The sequence below is a fragment of the Chrysemys picta genome, chromosome 20, assembly GCF_011386835.1.
Source record: "Chrysemys picta bellii isolate R12L10 chromosome 20, ASM1138683v2, whole genome shotgun sequence".
Lineage (NCBI taxonomy): Eukaryota > Metazoa > Chordata > Testudines > Emydidae > Chrysemys > Chrysemys picta.
Window position 1 is genome coordinate 15,132,570 of NC_088810.1, and position 22,843 is coordinate 15,155,412.

General features: G+C 48.6%; 2 protein-coding genes across 3 annotated transcripts in view; both read left to right on the forward strand.

Moving 5' to 3' along the window:
- The window catches only part of LOC101943016 (Fc receptor-like protein 3), a 32,512-nt gene extending 24,227 nt beyond the window's left edge, over positions 1–8,285 (forward strand). For both annotated transcript variants that reach the window (XM_065573695.1, XM_065573696.1), the window contains 4 exons: positions 656–753; positions 1,620–1,688; positions 7,589–7,620; positions 7,730–8,285. In XM_065573695.1, the coding sequence (XP_065429767.1) occupies positions 656–753; positions 1,620–1,688; positions 7,589–7,620; positions 7,730–7,861 (331 nt within the window). In that variant the 3' untranslated portion in view covers positions 7,862–8,285. The remainder of the gene's footprint in view (positions 1–655; positions 754–1,619; positions 1,689–7,588; positions 7,621–7,729) is intronic.
- NDUFS2 (NADH:ubiquinone oxidoreductase core subunit S2) overlaps positions 1–11,776 on the forward strand; it is a 349,529-nt gene extending 337,753 nt beyond the window's left edge. The window contains exon 15 of the transcript XR_010594164.1: positions 11,765–11,776. The gene's annotated coding sequence lies outside the window, so the exon portion shown is untranslated. The remainder of the gene's footprint in view (positions 1–11,764) is intronic.
- Positions 11,777–22,843: the final 11,067 nt, after the last annotated feature.

The window sequence follows — 22,843 nt, forward strand, 5'->3', positions numbered from 1 at the left end:
ATTGCTTGGAAACAGCTCTTCTCTACTTGTTCCGAGACAATCTGCACCTCTGGCTGAGCAGAGGCCAGCAGGATGATGTCCATTCATCCGTCCCCAGAGCCCCGTGGCCCCCGGGAGAGGACCCTGTCCCAGAGAAAAGGGGCTACAGGACAGAATCCCAGCAGGGGAGGAGCCAAGAATGCCAATAGGCCTTTGTTAAAGATGTGGGTCTACAAAGTTGGTGTTGGTCCTGCTTTGAGCAGGGGATTGGACCAGATGACCTCCTGAGGTCTCTTCCAACCCTAATATTCTATGATTCTATGAAAGGGGCGTGGCTCAGTGGGCGGGGTTTATTCAGGGTTTTGCCTGCCAGGAAGGGGGTGGCCACAGAGGGCCAGGTGCATTTCTGACACTAGATTCACACAACAGTCACATTTAGTGAGGGGATGGGAAAGGCCCATGACCCAAAAGCAGCAGGACCCCTCTCCCCCTCCCCCCTTCCCCTGGAAATGTTCAGGGCTGAATTCTCATTACGCTCAGCCCTGTCATCCCTGGCCCTGCCCTCGGTGTGTATGAGCTCCGGCCCTCAGTGTTTTCCTGCCTTCTCCATCTCGTGCTGGCTCTTCCTCTCTCTGGTCTATGTCTGCCCGGTTCCACTGTGTCTTCCTATCCGCAGGGACACACGGCTCCCAGCCCAGCACGAATCCCCTGGCCAGAGGCTGCCTGCACCAGGGAGCTTGGGCCTCCAAGCTGAGGAGCCATCTTACGGCAATGGTAAGGGGAAATAACCCAGGCTCAGGGGATGTGACGTTGCTGGAGGCCTGCGTGTGGCCGACACCAGAGAGGGGAGGCGGTGCCCCTCCCCCGAGGCAGGGGCTGGGTCCCAAGGCTGTGGAGAGCTGCCCAGGCGCTGTGGCTGTGCTGCTGTCTCGGTTGTTGTCCCATTGTGCACACACAGCCTGTGACCTCGCTGGGAGGCACGGGTCAGACATGGCTCTGTGACCCTGGCCGCTGTTCCGAGGGAACGACGGTTAATACCAGTGTGTGGTTAATACCAGGGCTTTGTTGGCCTTGTCCGCCTTAGAGCAGGGTTCTCTGCCTTCCCCAGGCTGGGATCTCCATTTCCATACCAGGACCCCTCGGAGCTCCCATCCCTCCCAGCTGGGACCCTGCCCCCCCTTCCAGTGAGCAGTGAGAACCCCAGTGCTAGAGAACTGAGCCGACCCTTTGTATTGAGCCCGTTTGGGTGCAAACAGCTCAGTGTGTCCATGCTGGCCGGGCTGGGTCATGCTCTGAGTCTTTGCACATCCCCACTAGTGCCATCCTTCCAATCGTAACTCCCACTGAGTACCTATCCCCCAATCCCTGGCGAGGGGCTGTGGTGGGAGGAGGGTTTGCGCCGTGTCAGGGAGCTGGCTCCACCCTGGCACTGAAAGGGTGCAGGTGGCAGTGGTCAGCGCTCAGCCCTGCTGTAGCCTGGTCGGATCCCAGTGAAACGTGGCAAGTCGGCATGTTGGGACGCCCTCTGGGAGTGGGCAGCAGGCACACTGCAGCAGCTGCAGGGAGAGCAGATGGTGCCTAGTGCAGGTGCTTGCTCTAGGGGCACAAGGCCAAAGGAAGATGTGGCTTTGTTTTCACAGTGTGTCCCCTGGAGCCGGAGAGTGGAGAGGTGGAGTATACAGTTGTCAACATCAAGAAAAGAAGTGGGGGTGAGTGGAACAAAACAGTGTCTTGCCTCAAGAGGCAACAAAGGGTGTAATAGAGATGTAGGGGATGAGACAGGCAGATGCGACTGACGTTTCCTTCACTTGCTCTGCAACTCTGCAGGCCAATTAACTTGTCCCTGGTGAAAGCCCCTGCAGGCGTACAGGTGTGGTTCGTTAAGTGTAAAAAGCTTGAAGTGGTTGAGAATTGAAAAATGGATGGTAACAGACTGAGAGTCGCAGTGATTTGACCCTGGTGAAATCCTAAAGAACAAAGAGCTCTCGCTCCTGCTTGTAGCTGTTTCCGTGGCCTCACTCTGACTCAACAGACACTCTAGGCTTAGAGTGACAGAAACAATCCTGGAATCTGGTTGTATAGATTGTGCCACTGATTTCTGTCTGTGTGTGCACAGGGGCAGAATGAACACAGCAGATAACATAAGAAAGGCCGAACTGGGTTAGACCAAAGGTCCATCTAGCCCAGTATCCTGTCTACCGACAATGGCCAATGAATGCCAGGTGCCCCAGAGGGAGTGAACCCAACAGGCAATGATCAAATGATCTCTCTCCTGCTATCCATCTCCACCCTCTGACAAACAGAGGCTAGGGACACCATTCCTTACCCATCCTGGCTAATATCCATTAACGGACTTAACCTCCATGAATTTATCCCAGTTCTCTTTTAAACGCTGTTATAGTCCTAGCTTTCACAACCTCCTCAGGCAAGGAGTTCCACAAGTTGGCTATGTGCTGTGTGAAGAACTTCCTTTTATTTGTTTTAAATCTACTGCCCATTAATTTCATTTGGTGGCTTCTAGTTCTTGTATTATGGGAACAAGTAAATAACTTTTCCTTATTTACTTTCTCTACATCCCTCATGATTTTATATACCTCTATCATATCCCCTCTTAGTCTCCTCTATTCCAAGCTGAAAAGTCCTAGCCTCTTTAATCTCTCCTCTTATGGGACCTGTTCCAACCCCCTAATCATTTTAGTTGCCCTTCTCTGAACCTTTTCTTATGCCAGTATATCTTTTTTGAGATGAGGAGACCACATCTGTACGCAGTATTCAAGATGTGGGCATACCATGGATTTATATAAGGGCAATAAGATACTCTCCGTCTTATTTTCTATCCCCTTTTTAATGATTCCTAACATCGTTTTTTTTGACCGCCGCTGCACACTGCGTGGACGTCTTCAGAGAACTATCCACGATGACTCCAAGATCTTTTTCCTGATTTGTTGTAGCTAAATTAGCCCCCATCATATTATTTGTATAGTTGGGGTTATTTCTTCCAATGTGCATTACTTTACATTTATCCACATTAAATTTCATTTGCCATTTTGTTGCCCAATCACTTCGTTTTGTGAGATCTTTTTAAAGTTCTTCACAGTCTGCTTTGGTCTTAACCATCTTGAGCAGTTTAGTATCATCTGCAAACTTTGCCACCTCACTTTTTACCCCTTTCTCCAGATCATTTATGAATAAGTTGAATAGGATTGGTCCTAGGACTGACCCTTGGGGAACACTACTAGTTACCCCTCTCCATTCTGAGAATTTACCATTAATTCCTACCCTTTGTTCCCTGTCTTTTAACCAGTTCTCAATCCATGAAAGGACCTTCCCTTTTATCCCATGACAGCGTAATTTACATAAGAGCCTTTGGTGAGGGACTTTGTCAAAGGCTTTCTGAAAATCTATGTACACTATGTCCACTGGATCCCCCGTGTCCACATGTTTGTTGACGCCTTCAAAGAACTCTAATAGATTAGTAAGTCACGATTTCCCTTTACAGAAACCATGTTGACTTTTGCCCAACAATTTATGTTTTTCTATGTGTCTGACAATTTTATTCTTTACTATTGTTTCAACTAATTTGCCCGGTACTGATGTTAGACTTACCGGTCTGTAATTGCTGGGATCACCTCTAGAGCCCTTTTTAAATATTGGCGTTACATTAGCTAACTTCCAGTCATTGGGTACAGAAGCCGATTTAAAGGACAGGTTACAAACCATAGTTAATAGTTCCGCAACTTCACATCTGAGTTCCTTCAGAACTCTTGGGTGAATGCCATCTGGTCCCGGTGACTTGTTAATGTTAAGTTTATCAATTAATTCCAAAATCTCCTCTAGTGACACCTCAATCTGTGACAGTTCCTCAGATTTGTCACCTACAAAAGCTGGCTCAGGGTTGGGAATCTCCCTAACATCCTCAGCCGTGGGGACTGAAGAAAGAATCCATTTAGTTTCTCTGCAATGACTTTATCATCTTTAAGCGCTCCTTTTGTATCTCGAAAGTCCAGGGGCCCCACTGGTTGTTTAGCAGGATTCCTGCTTCTGATGTACTTAAACAACATTTTGTTATTACCTTTGGAGTTTTTGGCTAGCCGTTCTTCAAACTCCTCTTTGGCTTTTCTTATTACATTTTTACGCTTAATTTGGCAGTGTTTATGCTCCTTTCTATTTACCTCACTAGGATTTGACTTCCACTTTTTAAAAGACGCCTTTTTATCTCTCACTGCTTCTTTTACATGGTTGTTAAGCCATGGTGGCTCTTTTTTAGTTCTTTTACTGTGTTTTTTAATTTGGGGTATACATTTAAGTTGGGCCTCTATTATGACGTCTTTGAAAAGCGTCCATGCAGTTTGCAGATGATCAGCAGGGATGTGTTGCGTGAGAGAAGAATTCCCTCCACACACGGCTTGGGCACCCCAAGTTGCATTTACAACCTAACAGGCGACACAGGGTGTATTTCACCCATACAGATCACTTCTCTCCACCCACCCTAGAAACGCATCCTCTTAGGAGTAGTGCTAGCTGTGTAAATGGCACAGCGACAGGGCAGGAGAGTGAGAGACAGGAAGCGGGGGAATACCACATCCGAGTCACTTAAAGGGACACTGCCAACTTGAATTTTTTTAAATTGACTAATTTCAAACAATTCTGTTTTAGGGGAGAGCCCCCTTTAAACATTGCGTCCCGAGTTGAAAGGAAGAGGGGTTCTGTGCTCCCCTGTTGATGTTAAAGGGGGTCTGCTCACTTAGTCATTTTCTTCTGTGCTTAACTGATTGTTCAAGGAAATTACTGTTCGAGTAACCCCATTCATGGCTCATCAGTCTAGTTTGAACCTGAGACTTTTAGCAGTAAAAGCATGGGCCTTTACCATTTGACCAAAAAGAGTAAATCCATAAGCTGGTAGCAGTAGTAGGTTCTTGTCCTCTGTGTGGAGCAGGCATTAGTGGGGGGGAGGGGGACAGCCCATGTAGACAGAGTGTCACACTTTCAAATGACAAAATAAACAAAAAAAATGGGAAGAAGTATTTTCTCTACACTAACTTCTTACAAGTTCAGTCATCTCAGGCATTACTCATAACGTCATAACTACAAAACCAGCAGATAAATGTGATTTGCAAGTTGAACATGTCCCTTTAAACCAGCAGGAAATACTGAGCTGGGTGAATCTCACGGGTTGGAATTGGGATGCTTTTCTGAAGCTCTTGGGTGGAAATTTCTACTGAGGTTTCTGGCTCTCCTGGCATCCGGCTCCGGCCTGGAATACTGTGGGAATGGTATTTCCCTTGGCATTTTGGCTCTTGTGTCTCCATTCCCCATCAGAGTCCAGAAGCACCGAGGCAAACACAAACATGAAGAATAGAATCATAGAATCCTAGAACTGGAAGGGACCTCGAGAGGTCATCTAGTCCAGTCCTCTGCACTCGTGGCAGGACTGAGTATTATAAGTAGGGGCATTGCTGTATAAGTAGGGGCATTGCCAGCAGATCAAGGGACGTGATCATTCCCCTTTATTCGACATTGATGAGGCCTCACCTGGAGTACTGTGTCCAGTTTTGGGCCCCACACTACAAGAAGGATGTGGAAAAATTGGAAAAAGTCCAGCAGAGGGCAACAAAAATGATTAGGGGGCTGGAGCACATGAGTTATGAGGAGAGGCTGAGGGAACTGGGATTGCTTAGTCTGCAGAAGAGAAGAACGAGGGGGGATTTGATAGCTACTTTCAACTACCTGAAGGGGGGTTTCAAAGAGGATGGATCTAGACTGTTTTCAGTGGTACCAGATGACAGAACAAGGAGTAATGGTCTCAAGTTGCAGTGGGGGAGGTTTAGGTTGGATATTAGGAAAACTTTTTCACTAGGAGGGTGGTGAAGCACTGGAATGGGTTACCTAGGGAGGTGGTGGAATCTCCTTCCTTAGAGGTTTTTAAGGTCAGGCTTGACAAAGCCCTGGCTGGGATGATTTAGTTGGGGATTGGTCCTGGTTTGAGCAGGGGGTTGGGCTAGATGACCTCCTGAGGTCCCTTCCAACCCTCATATTCTATGATTCTATTCTATGGTTATCTAGACCAGTGTCTTTCAAACTTTTGTACTGCTGACCCCTTTCACATAGCAAGCCTCTGAGTGCGACTCCCCTTATAAATTAAAAACACTTTTTAATATATTTAACACCATTATAAATGCTGGAGGCAAAACGGGATTTGGGATGGAGGTTGACAGCTCACAACCCCCCCATGTAATAACCTCGCGACCCCCTGAGGGTCCCAACCCCCAGTTTGAGAACCCTTGATCTAGACCATCCCTGACAGGAGTTTGTCTAACCTGCTCTTAAAAATCTCCAATGATGGAGATTTCACAACCTCCCTAGGCAATTGATTCCAGTGCTTAACCACCCTGACAGTTAGGAAGTTTTTCCTAATGTCCAACCTAAACCTCCCTTGCTGCAATTTAAGCCCTTAATAAAGATGGCTGACACCTCCCACTGTATTTGATTAGACTGAAGCCAGGCCCACAGGCAACCACCCTTGCTGCAATTTAAGCCCATTCCTTCTTGTCCTATCCTCAGATCTTAAGAAAAACATTTTTTCTCCCTCCTCCTTGTAATAACCTTTTACATACTTGAAAACTGTTATCATATTCCCTCTCTGTCTTCTCTTTTCCAGACTAAACAAACCCAATTTTTTCAATCTTCCCTCATAGGTCATGTTTTCTAGACCTTTAATCATTTTAGTTGCTCTTTTCAGGACTCTCCAGTTTGTCCACATCTTTCCTGAAATGTGGCTCCCAGAACTGGACACAATACTCCAATTGAGGCCTAATCAGCGTGGAGTAGAGCAGAAGAATTACTTCTCGTGTCTTGCTAACAACACTCCTGCTAATACAGCCCAGAATGATGTTCACTTTTTTTGCAGCAGTGTTACACTGTTGACTCATATTTAGCTTGTGGCTCACTATGACCCCCAGATCCCTTTCCGCAGTCCTCCTTCCTAGGCAGTCATTTCCCATTTTGTATGTGTACAACTGATTGTTCCTTCCTAAGTGGAGTACTTTGCATTTGTCCTTATTGAATTTCATGCTATTTACTTCAGTCCATTTCTCCAGTTTGTCTAGATCATTTTGAATTTTAATCCTATCCTCCAAAGCATTTGCAACCCCTCCCAGCTTGGTATCATCCGCAAACTTTATAAGTGTCCTCTCTATGTCATTATCTAAATCACTGATGAAGATATGGAACAGAACCAGACCCAGAACTGATCCCTGCGGGACTCCACTCGTTATGCCCTTCCAGCATGACTATGAACCACTGGATGGATGGAAAGGATTGGAAACGTGACCTCGGCTTTTGAGACCCTTCAAAACTTGCTAAGAACTTGGTTCCAGAAGCAGGCGGTGGGCTGGCAGTGCAGGGCTCTGACATCTTGAACAGATTCAGCCTGATTAGCATTTATGTTGGTGGATGTAACTCCCCAGGCTGGGATCTGAGCACCTCAGTTTTGTGTCTCACACCCGTCCCATAGCTGGGGCTGGTCGCTGAGGAGCTGGGCTGCTGGTGATGGGGGCTCAAGGGGTGAACGTTAATGCCTAGTCCTGATCCCTTCCTGTTCCTCTTGCAGATAAACCCAAGGGAACTCTGCCAAGGGACAACGTAAGTGCAACACCTCCTCCCTCCCCAGTTCTGCTGCTCCCTCCCTGCTACTCTCTCTGGCCTTTGTCTGCCTCTGTCCCCGCACTCACTGTCCATGTGCCCTCTCCAGGAGGAATACTATGTCAGCTACTCTGTGTTGCCGGACCCCAAGCCCACCTGGGAGTCAGCCGCAGGAGCGAGGGCTCCAGAAGGAAAATCCCTACCGGACAGTGACCTTTATGAAAATGTTCCCCACCTGTGACCTGCGAGTGACCCCAGCCCATCCCCTGGCCCACCCTAGGGGAGTCTGACAGCCTCATTAACACTTCACTCCCCTGCTTGGCATGTAGGGCATGGAACGCAGCACACGCAGGCTGGGGCCATGAGGGCCTTGTCCCTGGCTGGTGCTCTCTGCATTGGGACTGACAAGCCAGAGCAAAGATGGAGGCAAATGCTCTGGGTCTGCACAGCTGCTGCTGCTTAGTGAGGCGTCGTGAGCAGATGATTTGCTGAGGGGCCCGGGCAGCAGCCCTGATCTCTGTTAATCCCTGTGATGGGTCTGTGCCTGTCAGGTATCCATCCCAGGGGGTTGCCGACTTGGCTGTTGTGCATGGAGGATCTGGCCCAGTGGGACTTGTGACAACTGGGCTTGTCCGCCCTGCTACCAATAAAGGTTGGATTTGCTACCTGGTTTGTCTTTGAGATTCTTTCATTTGCTTAAAATGGCTTTATGTACAACCCTTGTCCCCGGGGACTGACCCGCGGGAAGTGCCCTCTGCCTGTCCTGCTCGCCTAGCTCAGTGCTGTTCCCAGTCAGGCATGACCCTGTGCAAGGACATGCTGAATAGAAACTCATCCATGGCTTGATCCTGGAGAGAGCAGGGTCAATGTAACACCCAGGGAGCAAGTCTGTTCACTAGGGAACCTGCAGCTGGGAGAGAGATTTTCCATCCTGCTTGGCTATAATGATGAAATACAGCAATAGACCAGCGTCAGGACTGGGTCCCTATCCAATACGCTAGGAGGAAGCCTGCCTGGGGAATGGCTGTATCCATGATCACACAACATGGAGCATGACCAGCTGGTATCTGACTGGCGCTGGAGGTGATTTGCACATTGGTTTTCTCTAGCACAAGGACACCTGGTGGCCAAAGATTGCTGGAATTTCCCAGCCTCGTCTCTCTGGCGGAAACTTTGTTCAGTTAAACTTTACAAAGGTGTCTTCAAAACTGTTTCTTTTCTTAGAACTGGAAAAGCAATAAAACACCAAAGTGCCCAGAGCAGCTGGAGAGAGCCACTGTCCCACCTTTCATAGATTCCAAGGCCAGAAGGGACCATTGTGATCATCAAATCTGACCCCCTCTGTAACATAGGGTAGAGAACTTCCCCCAAAGCTTTTAGAAAAACATCCAGTCTTGATTTAAAAATGGTCAGTGATGGAGAATCCACAATGACCCTTGGTAAATTGTTTCAATGGTTAATTACTCTCACTGTTAAAAATGTACACCTGATTTCCAGGCTGAATTTGTCTAGCTTCAACTCCCAGTCATTGGATCATATTATACCTTTCTCTGATAGACTGAACAGCCCATTATTAAATATTTGTTCCCCAGGTATATACTTATACATTGTAATCAAGTCCCCCCTTAGCCTTCTCTTTGTTAAGCTAAATAGATTGAGCTTTTTGAGTCTAGCACTATAAGGCATATTTTCTAATTCCTTATTCAGTCTCATGGCTCTTTTTTGATCCTTCTCCAATTCATTAATATCCTTAATTGTGGCCATCAAAATCTACATTGTGGACACCAGAGCTGGACACAGTATTCAAGCACAGGTCGCACCAGTGCCAAATACAGAGGTACAATAACCTCTCTGCTCCTACACGAGATTCCCCTGTTTATGCCTCCCAGGATCACGTTAGCTGTTTTGGCCACAGCATCACACTGGGTGCTCACGTTCAGCTGATTATCCACTACGACCCCAAATCTTTTTCAAGGACACCATCAAAGCCAATCTGCACTATAGCAGTATCAAACCTAGGGACCTTGAGGACGCCGCCAGCGACAGAACACAGTGGCGTGCAACAGTCAGAAATGCCTGCATCGCCTTTGAGGAAGACCGCTGCCGGCGTCTACAAGAGGCACGCGAACGACATCACAGAGCATCAGCAGCGCACAATCCACTGACCGCGAACTTCCCATGCACCATCTGCAGCAAAATGTGCACCTCTAGAATTGGCTTGTACAGTCACCAGAGGGCACACCATAAGACCAACAACTGATGATCTGCACAGATTTGTCATCATCGGATTCGATGGACTACCAAGGACTCTTCATTATAAACCATTCCCTCAATTTTTGTATCACTTGCAAACTTTATCAGTGATTGTATGTTTTCTCCGGGTCACTGATAAAAATGTTATACAGCATAGGGCCAAGATCCAGTCCCTGCAGGACACCACAGGAAACACACCTGTTTGATGATGATTCCCCATTTACAGTTACATTTTGAGACCTACCAGTTAGCCAGCTTTTAATCCATTAAAGTGTGTCATGTTTACCACTCAAGAAAGAGATTTTGGAGCCATTGTGGATAGTTCTCTGAAAACATCCACTGAATGTGCAGTGGCAGTCAAAAAAGCAAATAGAATGTTGGGAATCATTAAGAAAGGGAGAGATAATAAGACACAAAATATCATATTGCCACTATATAAATCCGTGGTATGCCCACATCTCGAATACTACGTGCAGGTGTGGTCGTCCCATCTCCAAACAGCTATATTGGAATTGGAAAATGTTCAGAAAAGGGCAACAAAAATGATTAGGGGTATGGAACAGCTTCTGTATGAGGAGAGATTAATAAGATTGGGACTTTTCAGCTTGGTAAAGAGACAATTAAGGGGGGATATGATAGAGGTCTATAAAATCATGACTGGTGTAGAGAAAGTAAATAAGGAAGTATTATTTACTTCCTCTCATGACACAAGAACTAGGGGTCACCAAATGAAATTAATAGGCAGCAGGTTTAAAACAAACAAAAAGAAGTATTTCTTCACACAACGCACAGTCAATCTGTGGAACTCTTTGCCAGAGGATGTTGTGAAGGCCAAGACTAAAGCAGGGTTCAAAAAAGAACTAAATAAATTCATGGAGGCTAGGTCCTTCAATGGCTATTAGCCAGGATGGGCAGGGATGGTGTCCCTAGCCTCTGTTTGCCAGAAGCTGGGAATGGGTGACAGGGGATGGATCACTTGATGATCACCTGTTCTGCTCATTCCCTCCCACTGTCGGAAGACAGGATATTGGACTAGATGGACCTTTGGTCTGACCCAGTATGGCCATTCTTATGAACGATCAGTTGCACACATACAAAATGGGAAATGATTGCCTAGGAAGGAGTACAGTACTGCGGAAAGGAATGTGGGAGTCATAGTGGATCACAAGCTAAATATGAGTCAGCAGTGTAACACCGCTGTAAAAAAAGCAGACATCACTCTGGGATGTATTAGCAGGAGTGTTGTAAGGAAGACACAAGAAGTAATTATTTCGCTCTACTCGGTGCTGATTAGGCCTCAACTGGAGTATTGTGTCCAGTTCTGGGTGCCACATTTCAGGAAAGATGTGGCCAAACTGGAGAAAGTCCAGAGAAGAGTAACAACAATGATTAAACGTCTAGACAACATGACCTAGGAGGGAAGATTGAAAAAATTGGGTTTGTTTAGTCTGGAGAAGAGAAGACTGAGGGGGGACATGATAACAGTTTTCAAGTACATAAAAGGTTGTTACAAGGAGGAGGGAGAAAAATTGTTTTTGTTAACCTCTGAGGATAGGACAAGAAGGAATGGGCTTAAATTGCAGCAAGGGTGGTTGCCTATGGGCCTGACTTCAATCTAAACAAATACAGTGGGAGGTGTCAGCCATCTTTATTAAGGGACGCGTCATGCCCCTTGCAGACAGCTGCAGGGCAGTGGCCATATCTTCAACTGCATTGACAGTAATGGGAGATGGCCATCTTGAATAAGGGAAAATTCACCAGTTGGCGCCTTTCATCATGTTTTCGTGAGGCAGGTAAAAACCCACCTGAAAGTGCTGGAGTTGCAATAAAATCGTGATAATTGGCAATTCTGGAACTCTGCTGTCTGGAGGCAGCAAGGTCCCATGCTCCAGTTGTGCCGTGTCTGTGGGCTCTGTTGTCCCACCCTTCTGTGGTTGCTAGGGTGACCATCTTTTCAAAAGGCAAAACCGGGACACATGCAGGAGCCACACCCTCTCTGTGACCACACCCTCTGCCCCACCTCTTCCCCTGAGGCCCCGCCCCCTGCTCCTCCTCTTCCTCCAAGGTCCCGCCCCCTGGCCGGGCCAGAAGCCAGAACTTGGCCATGGTAAGAGCTGCCAAGGGAGACCAGGCCACTCTAGGGAGCCCTGGACCCTTCTTCTGCCTTGGGCAACATGCCCCAGGGGGCAGGGACACTGGCTTGGGGCTGCTCTCGGGCACTCTGGCCCCCCACCCAAGGCAGGTGGAAGGTCCGGGGCTCCCCACAGTAGCCCAGTGTGATGGTTCCCTTGGGTGCAACCTGGAACCAGGATACCGCACAACCTCTGTCTCACCAACCTGGGCTCCCTCTCACACTGTGATGCTGTGACAAGCAGCAACCTGCTCCAGGTCCTGCACTTACACGGATATCCACAGGCAGAGACGCACCCAACTCAGTTACATGAATGCTTCTCCTATTCACTCATGAACCAACAATAGAGAGGCTCCAACCAATTCCCCCAAGCTCCCCAGCCTAGCACTCCAGGGCTGTACCGTCCTGCCCTGCTCAGAAGCCTGACCACTGTACGTTTATTACCTAGTCCACCACTTCTAAAAAGCAAAGTGGATGTGCACCAGCTCTTGTTCCTGAGTAGATTTCCCCAAGCACTTCAAGCAAAATACACTGTTTTAGGTAAAATGTCAAACAGATTTATTAACTAAAGAAAGATAGATTTTAAGTGTTTATACGTAGTAAGCATACAGATCAAAGTTGGTTACCTAAGAAATAAAAAGTAAAATTGCAATCTGAGTCCTATAAACTAGACCCGATTTAAATCAAGCACTGTCTCACCCTGATGGTACAGTTCCTTTATACTCACGCTGGGCTTCTCCTCTCCAGCCTGGAACCACCTGCCCAGTTCAGTCTTTGTCCTCCAGACATGTTTCCAGGTGTTGAGTTGTGGGCGGGAGTGAGGCCCCAATGATGATGTCTCTTCCCCCTTTTATAGCTTCTTCCAGCTTGCTGGAAAGATCCTTTGCTATGACATGAGTCAAACAGTCTCCATTGCTTATGTGAAAAGCAACAGAGAGTCCTATGGCACCTTTAAGACTAACAGATGTATTGGAGCATAAGCTTTCGTGGGTGAATGCCCACTTCGTCGGATGCTTATGTGCTATCTCTGAGAAGTTTCCATTGTATGCGGTACCTGGGACAGTCCTTGTGAGTGCATACTCCCCTTAATGGGCCATCATCAGTTTCTGGCTGTCTCATTATTGTACCAGAAAGGCTGGTTGTGGGTGTTTCCAACCTCACAACATATTTCAGTAACACACACATAGCAAAACTTCATAACTTCACATACAGTGACAGCACATACAATCCAACAGGATATTAATATTCGACAGATCAAGACTTTTCAAATGATACCTCACGAGGCATACTTTGTGCAAAACATATAATTATATGACAGTGGTGAATATGGGGGTGCCAGGGTGTTGCTTTGCGGTACAAGAGTGTCACACCAGGGCTTCCTGGGCAGCTCTTACCACAGTCCAGCTCTGGCTTCTGACCTGGTCAGGGGGAGGAACTTTGGAGGAGGGGGACTTGAACTCTGCATTTCGGGTCTGTCCCGCCCGATTTGGGACAGGTCCTCACCCTAGTGGTTTCTCCTGTCTGACAACCCTCAGGTAAACATCCGATTCTGCACTCCTTGTATCCCTCTTTTCTGGGATTCTCTGAAGTACGAGTCTGCCTGGGTGATGCCCTCCCATGACCATGTGGTGATCTCCTTGGACCCACTGCTGTTTACAGCAATTGTTCCGCAGCATCACTTCCATGAATGGGGCCAGCTCCCGAAACCCAAATCATACTGAGTTTTTTGTTTGTCCGTCTCTGCCTCAGTGTATGCCTGCAAGGTCCTGGTAACTGACACCAGTTTCTATCAGAGCAGGCATTCTGGTTTTCCTTTGATCAAAACGTCAGCAGGTGACACCCCATGTTTCATCAGTGCAATTCTGTAATGTAAAAGTGCTAAATACAGATCAAAGTCTGACTCTGCAACATTTTTCAGTAGGTGCTTTATTATTTTGACATCATTTTCCACCAAACCATTGGATTGGGGATAATAGTACTCGTGGGGGAATTCTGCGCCACTGCATGCATGCATAATTAATGTGCCACACAGTTTTTTCCCACAGAAAATAACTTCTGCCAGAAAGTTGCTGCAGTTCCGCCTTTTGCCCACCAGAGGCCGCTGCGGTGCTAGAACAGAGCGGCCACTCCCGGGCAGGAGCAGGCCCAGCTGCTGATAGGGAAGGGAAGAGGTTGCCTGCCTGGCAGCGCCATGCCTGTGAGGTCTGGTCAGGAGACAGGGGATGGGGGGGGGTCACAGACTGGGGTTCATAAGGGCTATTGAGGAAGGACAGATTGGGGAAGGGACTGAATGGGAGTGGAGGCACTGGGCCACATGGGGGAAGGGAGAGGGGGTTCAGGACCACATGGGGGAAGGGGGTGCAGGACCACATGGGGATGGTGGGAGGGGCTGGCTTAGTGGGTGCAAGGTCACATGGGGGTTGTGGGGTGGCTGAGGTGGCACAGAGACACATGGTGACCGGGGGGAAAGGAGTGCAGGGACACATGGGGATGGGCTGGCTGAGGGGGTGCAGGGCCACATGGGGAGAAGGGGTGGCTGAATGGGGACACAGGGACAGATGGGGGAGTGGGAGTCTGAGTGGGGATGGAGGGACACATGGGGATGGGGGGAGGGGGTGCAAGGCCACATGGGGGTACAGGGACACTTGGGGACAAGGACAGATGTGCCTGACTGAATGGGAAAGGCTAGGGGTCAGCTAGGGTCTGCATGGGGGATGCTCCCTACCAATCCCTCCCTGCCCCCCCCCCAAAACCTGTTCCATATTTCTCCCACCCACACCCCCAATAACCCTCCAGGTTCACTCCCAGGCTCCTTCCCTCTCCCTCAGCTCCTCCATTACCCTGACTCCCCCAAGACTTTGCACTGCTTCTGAGGGGGGTGGGAAATATGGCTCTGTATTGTAGTTTAAATGAACATAAGAACAGCTAGACTGGGTCAGACCAAAGGTCCATCTCACACAGTATCCTGTCTTCTGACAGTGGCCAATGCCAGGTGCCCCAGAGGGAATGAACGGAACAGGGAATCATCAAGTGATGAATTACTCAAAGTCCCGTATTTATAAGCCTGGTAAGAAATCTATTTGACAAAAAACATTTCCTGAATCTTTTTCATTATCTGTATTGTTACAGACATACTTGCTGACAGGTATTTTGAAATAAATTACCAAAATAATTGAAATTGGTGTGATTATATTGTGTTATTTTGACACATAAAAAATGCTGAATTTTACAATATTGTGTGTAGAACTTTTAATTTTTTGGTGCGAAATTCCCCCAGGGGTAATAATAGGGACTAGTGGTTACATACTTAAACCCAAACTTTACTGCAAACTGCTTAAGCTCATGCCCACCAAACTGTAGCCTATTGTCATACATTACTATGTCACACATGCCATGTCTAGCAAAACCAGATTGGATATGCACTGTTTAGCTGTAGTATCCTCTCGTAAGGCTATCTCAGGGGAGTGAGAATAATAGTCCAGGACAAATACATCATGTTTTGCCATCCATCACGAACACATCTATCCCTACCTTGGTCCAGGGGAACAATTTTTCTTATGCCACCAACATCAGCTCCTTCCCTTGACTTGGCCTTTATTTTCAGGATATGCAACAACCCTTAGCAGCTTCCTCAAAGTTGCTGTTCATTTGAGGCCAGCATAAATTGTCTCTTAGATTTTTTTAAATTCCTAAATGACCTTCAGGCTGCTCTAATTCATCCCTGGGTCCTGCCCAGATCCAGAACGCAATTTAAAGCCCCCTTTCCCATCCTTTTGTCCCTGCCCCAAGCGCAGGAAGGGATAACTCAGACATCCATCTGCCAAATGACATGCCCAGCTATGGGGATCTATGAATAATAAAGGACCCGGTATGGAGCTGAGATCCCTGGCCAGCTGTTGCCCTATGTGGGGGGACATGGGCAAGGGGCAGGATTTGGGGCTGGGCATTTAAATTATTGGTGCGGAGGGGACACTTTGGGGGGACTTTCCAGAATGTCTGGTCCCTCATCTCCCCAGGTGTGGGTCGCGGCTGCTGTTAGGGCAGTCCATCAGTATCTGGGGCTATCATCCTGCCTGGTCAGGCAAAGGGGCTGGGGTGGTCTGAGCATGAGGACCTGGCTGAAGGGAGTGCTGCTGAACACACAGCCAGTATAAATCACTGCAGACCCATCACACCCCTAGTCAGCGACCCGGCATGAGAATTTCTTCCTTCCTTGGCATCTGCACGGCATGGGACACAAACCTGCGGTGTCACAAACACCTTGGAGAGAAGTTGCCCTGATCGCCTGGAGCAGGGCCGGCTCCAGGCACCAGCTGAGCAAGCTGGTGCTTGGGGCGGCAGATTGTTGGAGGCGGCGTTCTGCCCAATCCTAGGGCGGCACGGACGCTTTTTTTTTTTTTCTTGTTCTGCTCCGGCCGCCCTGTAGGGGGTGGCGGCGCGGAGAACCAGAGCGCCCTGCCGGGCAGTCCTCTTCCTTCCCTCCCCGCCAACCGGAGCGGAGCCCTTGTGGCAGGCGGCAGCAGGCGGCGCAGCGGGAGGGGCCGTGTGGCAGCGCCCCTGCTGTAGCCCTGGCCGCCCCCTTCTCTCTCTCCCCCTCCCCGCCCCAGCCGGTCCCCCTGCACCCGCAATTTTTTTTTTTTTTTTGGCTTTGCCGTTCTGGCCGCCCCGTTTTTTTTTTGTTTTTTTTTTTGTGCTTGGGGCGGCCAAAAAGCCAGAGCCAGCCCTGGCCTGGAGGGATTTGTGCATTTCACATTCCAGCTGCTGACAATTCACAACCTGAAACAAAGGCAAAATTCAGGTGATAAATTATTTCCTCAGCTCCAGGTAACGGCCTACTTCCTCCTGTGCAAAGAGCCCTGGGGTTTTTAGTCACCACAAGTTGTGAGGGCCTTAAATCTCTCATCTGACACAGGGCACCTTCATTAGCACAGCACCCAGAACACCATACCCAGGCATTGGCTCAGCATGACTCAAAAGGAAGAGCGCCCCCTACTGAATTCCCAGCACCATTTCCTGTAGCACCTGTGATTAGATTTGGAGGTTTCCCATCTAAACATTGACCAGGCTTGACCAACCCTGCTTAGCCTTGGAAACCTGTCAAGATCACATAGGCCATGGTGAAACAGCTGAAGGCAGAACAGGAGCAGAGGGTTGAAACAGTGAAGGGGACAGAGATGGATGATAGGCCATGTAACATACAATAATATTGTGCTAGGCGTGAAAATGAAGGAGACGTAAGACTAAAACAGTTTGCACAGACAGAAGACTTGCTTTGAATCCCAGATGTTACCAGATCTGGAAAAATGTGGAATGAGTGAGTAGCTGGAGTATCCGTCTATTCCATGTACAGAAAACAGTTTTGTATTCCTGCTTCAACATCCAGATGCTGTAACTACACAGTCTGTGCAAATGATTAACTGATGCTTGGATTTTTTTTCCTGCAGTAAATTTATGTTACTGGCCCCACGCCCTCCCCCCTAAATCAGCCCCCTCCCAAACACACACACATACTTTATCCCCTTCTATTCAAATAGCTTATTGGAAATTTCCTTCCTGCATCTTGCTTGTTGGGAGCTTTTGAAAGAAAGGTTTCCTGGCTGCAAAAAGCTCCTGTTGGTTTGGGAAGACTTGGCAGGTCTGCTAGAGAATGAGAGTAGAACCCTGCATGCGTCTATTTTTTTATCCCATTCCCACCCGCTCCTGCATTGTTTCTTACATTTTTATCCCATCTCCACTCGCAAAAGCCTTAGATCCCACAAACCCTGCAAGAGAGACAGATTTCCCCATGCTACTAATGAACTAAAACCAGCAACGGTCGGTTAATATATTATATAGCTAAATAGAATTAAGACACAATTTTTACTACTAAATGAATAAAACAAATCTTGCTTAAACCATGTAAAAATACTTTAACTCCTGTTGTAATAGACATCAAATCTCTTTCTATTCCTCTCTTAAATTTAAGAATTAAAACCTTTATTTAAAAAAAAAAAAAAAGAAAACCTCGCTTTACATTGCTAAAATTCAATTTATGACAAACTGCTGTTGTATGTCTATCACACGGGACGTCAAAACAAATTGCACCACTATTTTGCCTTAAAATGTGCAGATTTTTTTTTAATGATCATAAAAAGAAAGTTGTTTAAAAAAACCTGGAAGTTTTTAAACCGCTTAAATACTTGTTTTAGAACTTTGAAACATGCCAGTCAAGTTATTTATATGTCAGGATTATTATTGCTTTTGAAAAACACTTAATGGAAAAACTGCTCACAGCACTAGGTTTTTGATAGAAATAAATTTTAAAAAGAGGCTTTAAACTAAGTGATCGACAATAAGGTCAGCTTAAACAGGAAGTGTAGGTAAGCTTGCATGTTGTTTTCCTGCAAATTATTGCAGTCTGGATTTTTCGCCCACCCAATCCTGCCCACAACAAAGTACATTTTACCTGATCCCACTATTCATAGAATCACAGAAGATTAGGGTTGGAAGAGACCTCAGGAGGTCATCTAGTCCAACCCCCTGCTCAAAGCAGGACCAACACCAACTAAATCATCCCAGCTAGGGCTTTGTCAAGCCTGACCTTAAAAACCCCTAAGGAAGGAGATTCCACCACCTCCCTAGGTAACCCATTCCAGTGCTTCACCATCCTCCCAGTGAAATATAGTGTTCCTAATATCCAACCTAGACCTCTCCCACTGCAACTTGAGACCATTGCTTCTTGTTCTGTCATCTGCCGTCACTGAGAACAGCCGAGCTCCATCCATCCTAGTTGAAGGCTGCTATCAAATTCCCCCTCACTCTTCTCTTCTGCAGACTAAACAAGCCCAGTTCCCTCAGCCTCTTCTCATAAGTCATGTGCCCCAGCCCCCTGATCATTTTCGTTGCCCTCCGCTGGACTCTCTCCAATTTGTCCACATCCTTTCATTAGTGGGGGGCCCAAAACTGGACACAATACTCCAGATGTGGCCTCACCAGTGCCAAATAGAGGGGAATAATCACTTCCCTCGATCTGCTGGCAATGCTCCTACTAATGCAGCCCAATATGCCGTTGGCCTTCTTGGCAACAAGGGCACACTGCTGACTCATGCAGCTTCTTATCCACTGTAATCCCCAGGTCCTTTTCTGCAGAACTGGTGCTTAACCAGTTGGTCCACAGTCTGTAGCAGTGCCTGGGATTCTTCCGTCCTAAGTGCAGGACTCTGCACTTGTCCTTGTTGAACCTCATCAGATTTCTTTTGGCTCAATCCTCCAATTTGTCTAGGTCACTCTGGATCCTATCCCCACCCTCCAGCGTATCGATCTCTCCCCCCAGTTTAGTGTCATCTGCGAACTTGCTGAGGGTGCAATCCATCCCATCATCCAGATCATTAATAAAGATGTTGAACAAAACCGGCCCCAGAACTGACCCTTGGGGCACTTCGCTTGATACCGGCTGCCAACTAGACATTGAGCCGTTGATCACTACCCATTGAGCCTGACAATCTAGCCAGCTTTCTATCCACCTTATAGTCCATTCATCCAATCCATACTTTTTTAACTTGCTGGCAAGAATACTGTGGGAGACGGTATCAAAAGCTTTGCTAAACTCAAGATATATCACATCCACTGCTTTCCCCATATCCACAGAGCCAGTTATCTCATCATAGAAGGCAATCAGGTTGGTCAGGCATGACTTGCCCTTGGTGAATCCATGTTGACTGTTCCTGATCACCTTCCTCTCTCCCAGTGCTTCAAAATGGTTTCCTTGAGGACCTGCTCCATGATTTTTCCAGGGACTGAGGTGAGGCTGACCGGTCTGTAGTTCCCCGGGTTCTCCTTCTTCCCTTTTTTAAAGATGGGCACTATATTTGCCTTTTTCCAATTGTCCTATCCAATCGTGCTGGTGAAGATGAGAGTCTCCTCTGAGCAGTAGCCTCCATAAACCAGCACCGCAGCAGCACAGAGCCATGGCCGCTGGCTCTGTCTTTGCCTCTGTCTTGCGGACCTCGCACGTTACCGTGTTCCAGCTCACAGCTGACTTCCGGGAGGACGGGGACCCACGGAAAGTCAACCTGGGGGTGGGTGCCTATTGCACAGATGAGGGGCAGCCCTGGGTCCTGCCAGGAGTGAAGAAAGTTGAGCAGAAGATCACCAATGATGCCAGCTTGAATCATGAATACCTGCTGATCCTCGGCCTGTCTGAGTTCCGGGCCAATGCTTCGAGGATCGCACTTGGGGAGCACAGTTGTGCTATCAAGGAGAATCGTGTAGGAGGCGTTCAGTGCTTGGGCATGACTGGCGCTCTGCGCATCGGGGCAGAGTTCCTGAGGTGCTGGTACAATGGAATTAACAACACAGCAACTCCAGTCTACGTCTCTTCTCCTTCCTGGGAGAACCATAACTCTGGTTTTAGCCCACGAAAGCTTATGCTCAAATAAATTTGTTAGTCTCTAAAGTGCCACAAGTACTCCTGTTCTTTTTGCGGATACAGACTAACACGGCTGCTACTCTGAAATCTGTGTTTGTGAACACTGGCTTTAAACCGTTCCAATCATCTAACCGTCCTATGATGGCAGTGGGTCCTGCATAGGGTTGCCAACATTGTATTTCAAAAATAAGGCTCTGTTTTCTTAGCACCCCAATCCCACCCCTCCTCCCAATAGTATTATTATCATGATCATTATATTATTATTAATAATAAGCAGTACTCACCTACATTCACCAGGGGTATTTCTTGCTGCGTTTTGCAGCGCTCAGGAACTCCCAATCTTGTTGTACCAGAGATGAAAAAATACGGGATGTCCCTTATAATAAGGGACTGTCTGTTGGCAACCCGAGGGTGGGACGCGCAGGATCCCAGTCCCTTTGCAGGGATCTGGTGCAAACCATGACACTAGGCCCCGAGCTTTGCAGCGCCCTCTAGTGGGGATCTCTGGGTGAGCGGCTCTGGCTGACAATCCAGCACCAAGTGCACCCTCTACCGAGGAGCCTGGAAGTGCCACTAGCTTTGCTCTTCATGTGGGTTCAAAGAGCTCTGGTGCCACCTAGTGGATGCTCCCACCAATGCCTCTTCACAAAATGCTCCTTATCCCCTTGGCCCAGATCCACAAGGGTATATGGGTACTTACTCACACCGATTTCAATGGAAGTTAGGATGCCTTTGAGGATTTGGGCCCTCATGCCAACCTGAGGATACGTCTACATGGCAACCAGCAGTGTCATTTCCAGCCCGGGGAGACATACCTACACTAGCGCTGATTGAGCTAAACACAGAAGTGTAGTGTTGGTGGCGTGAGCGTGGTACAAGATAGCTGCCCCAAGTAAACCCCATCTGAAACCGTAGATACATATTCAGGCAGCTACACAGTCCTGCTGCTCTCACTGCAGTGGCTACACTGCTGTTTTTAGCATGCTTGCATGACCAGAGCTAGCGTGGGTATGACTAGCTGAGCTGGAAATTACCCCTCCAGCTCCAGTGTAGACATATCCTGAAGGGGGGAGGTTTAAATGTCTCAGTGCTACACACAGCAGAGAGGAAGAGTCCCTTTAAATGAGGGAAGTGGGGGGCCAGGGATCCTTTAAGTGAGTCCTTAAACACCAAGGTTTTGTCTGTTTCACATGTGAAGCATCCAGGGCACGTTTCACATGGTTTCCCCCAGGATCCTTGACATAAATGTCCCTGCCCCAGCTGTTGTGCACCTGTCTGCTGCCCTCCACCCCAGCAGTGGCTGCATTTTGGACACGTCACTCCCACTACCTGCAGTGGGAGCTGCTGTGCCTGCCTGATGGAGGTTTTCACCCCAAAGTCCTCGTCACTGGGAGCTTCCAATTGAAGGCCCCAATCCTGCGGGGAGCCCTGGAGCGGGGGTGGAGTAGGGGGCAGGGATTGGTCTGTAAATTACATTGAATAAAGAGCAGGCCCAATCCCACATGGCTCATGTGCCCACCACTCCCAATGACCTCAGTAGGGCCTCTGGGCACCCAAGCAATGCAGGGGCTGAGACTCAAAATGATAAGAGCATGGTGCAGGTAACAGTCACTGCTAGGACACAGAGCACATTCTAAAGGGAGGACATAGGGGGTCCTGCAATGGTAAGGGGGGCACCCTGTAGGCAGGGGTGAGGGGAGGCCTCACATGCGCTGCCCCTTTGCTGAACAGTTCTTAGCAGAATAAACACTTTTTATAGAAACGCTAAAGAGCCAAATGGCAGGACCTTCTTGTTCCTGAGCCCAGCAGCACCGTTCATGAGGGGAGTTAACTCCCACCCCCACCTCCAAACCCCCTAGGTGCAGGGGTGTCAGGGGCAGCAGGACATCACTATGGTGCCCCTGGGCTCCAGCTGGCAGAGGACATGGGGAGCCCAGAGCCACAATGCCCTCTGCTGGAAGGGGGCAGGTTCTGTGTCTGACCCTGGCAAAAGGGGGAGGAGGGTGCCAGGCCTGGTGTGAATGGGTGCCAAGCCCTAAGGGGACAGGGGGGGGGGCAGGCTCTAAGGGGAGGTGCCAGGCCCTGGTGGGGACAGATGGGGAATGCCAGGCCCTAAATAGGGTGCCAGGCCCTGGCAGGGGCAGGTGAGAGTGCCAGATCCTAAGGGGGTTGACAGACCCTAGCAGGAGAGTGTCAGGCCTGATCGGGGGTGCCAGGCCATAAGAGGGGGCAGGTGAGGGGGGGCCAGGCCATAAGAGGGGGCGGATCCTGGCAGGGGTAGTTAAGGGGAGCCAGGCCTGGGGGGGGGGGGGGTGGCCCTGGTGGGGGTAGATGGGGGGAAACCAGGCCGTGCCGTGGGGGGCGGGGGGCGGTGGCAGGCGCTGCACAGCGCTGACGAGACTCCGGCCCCCGCCCTTTAAAGCTGGCGGCGG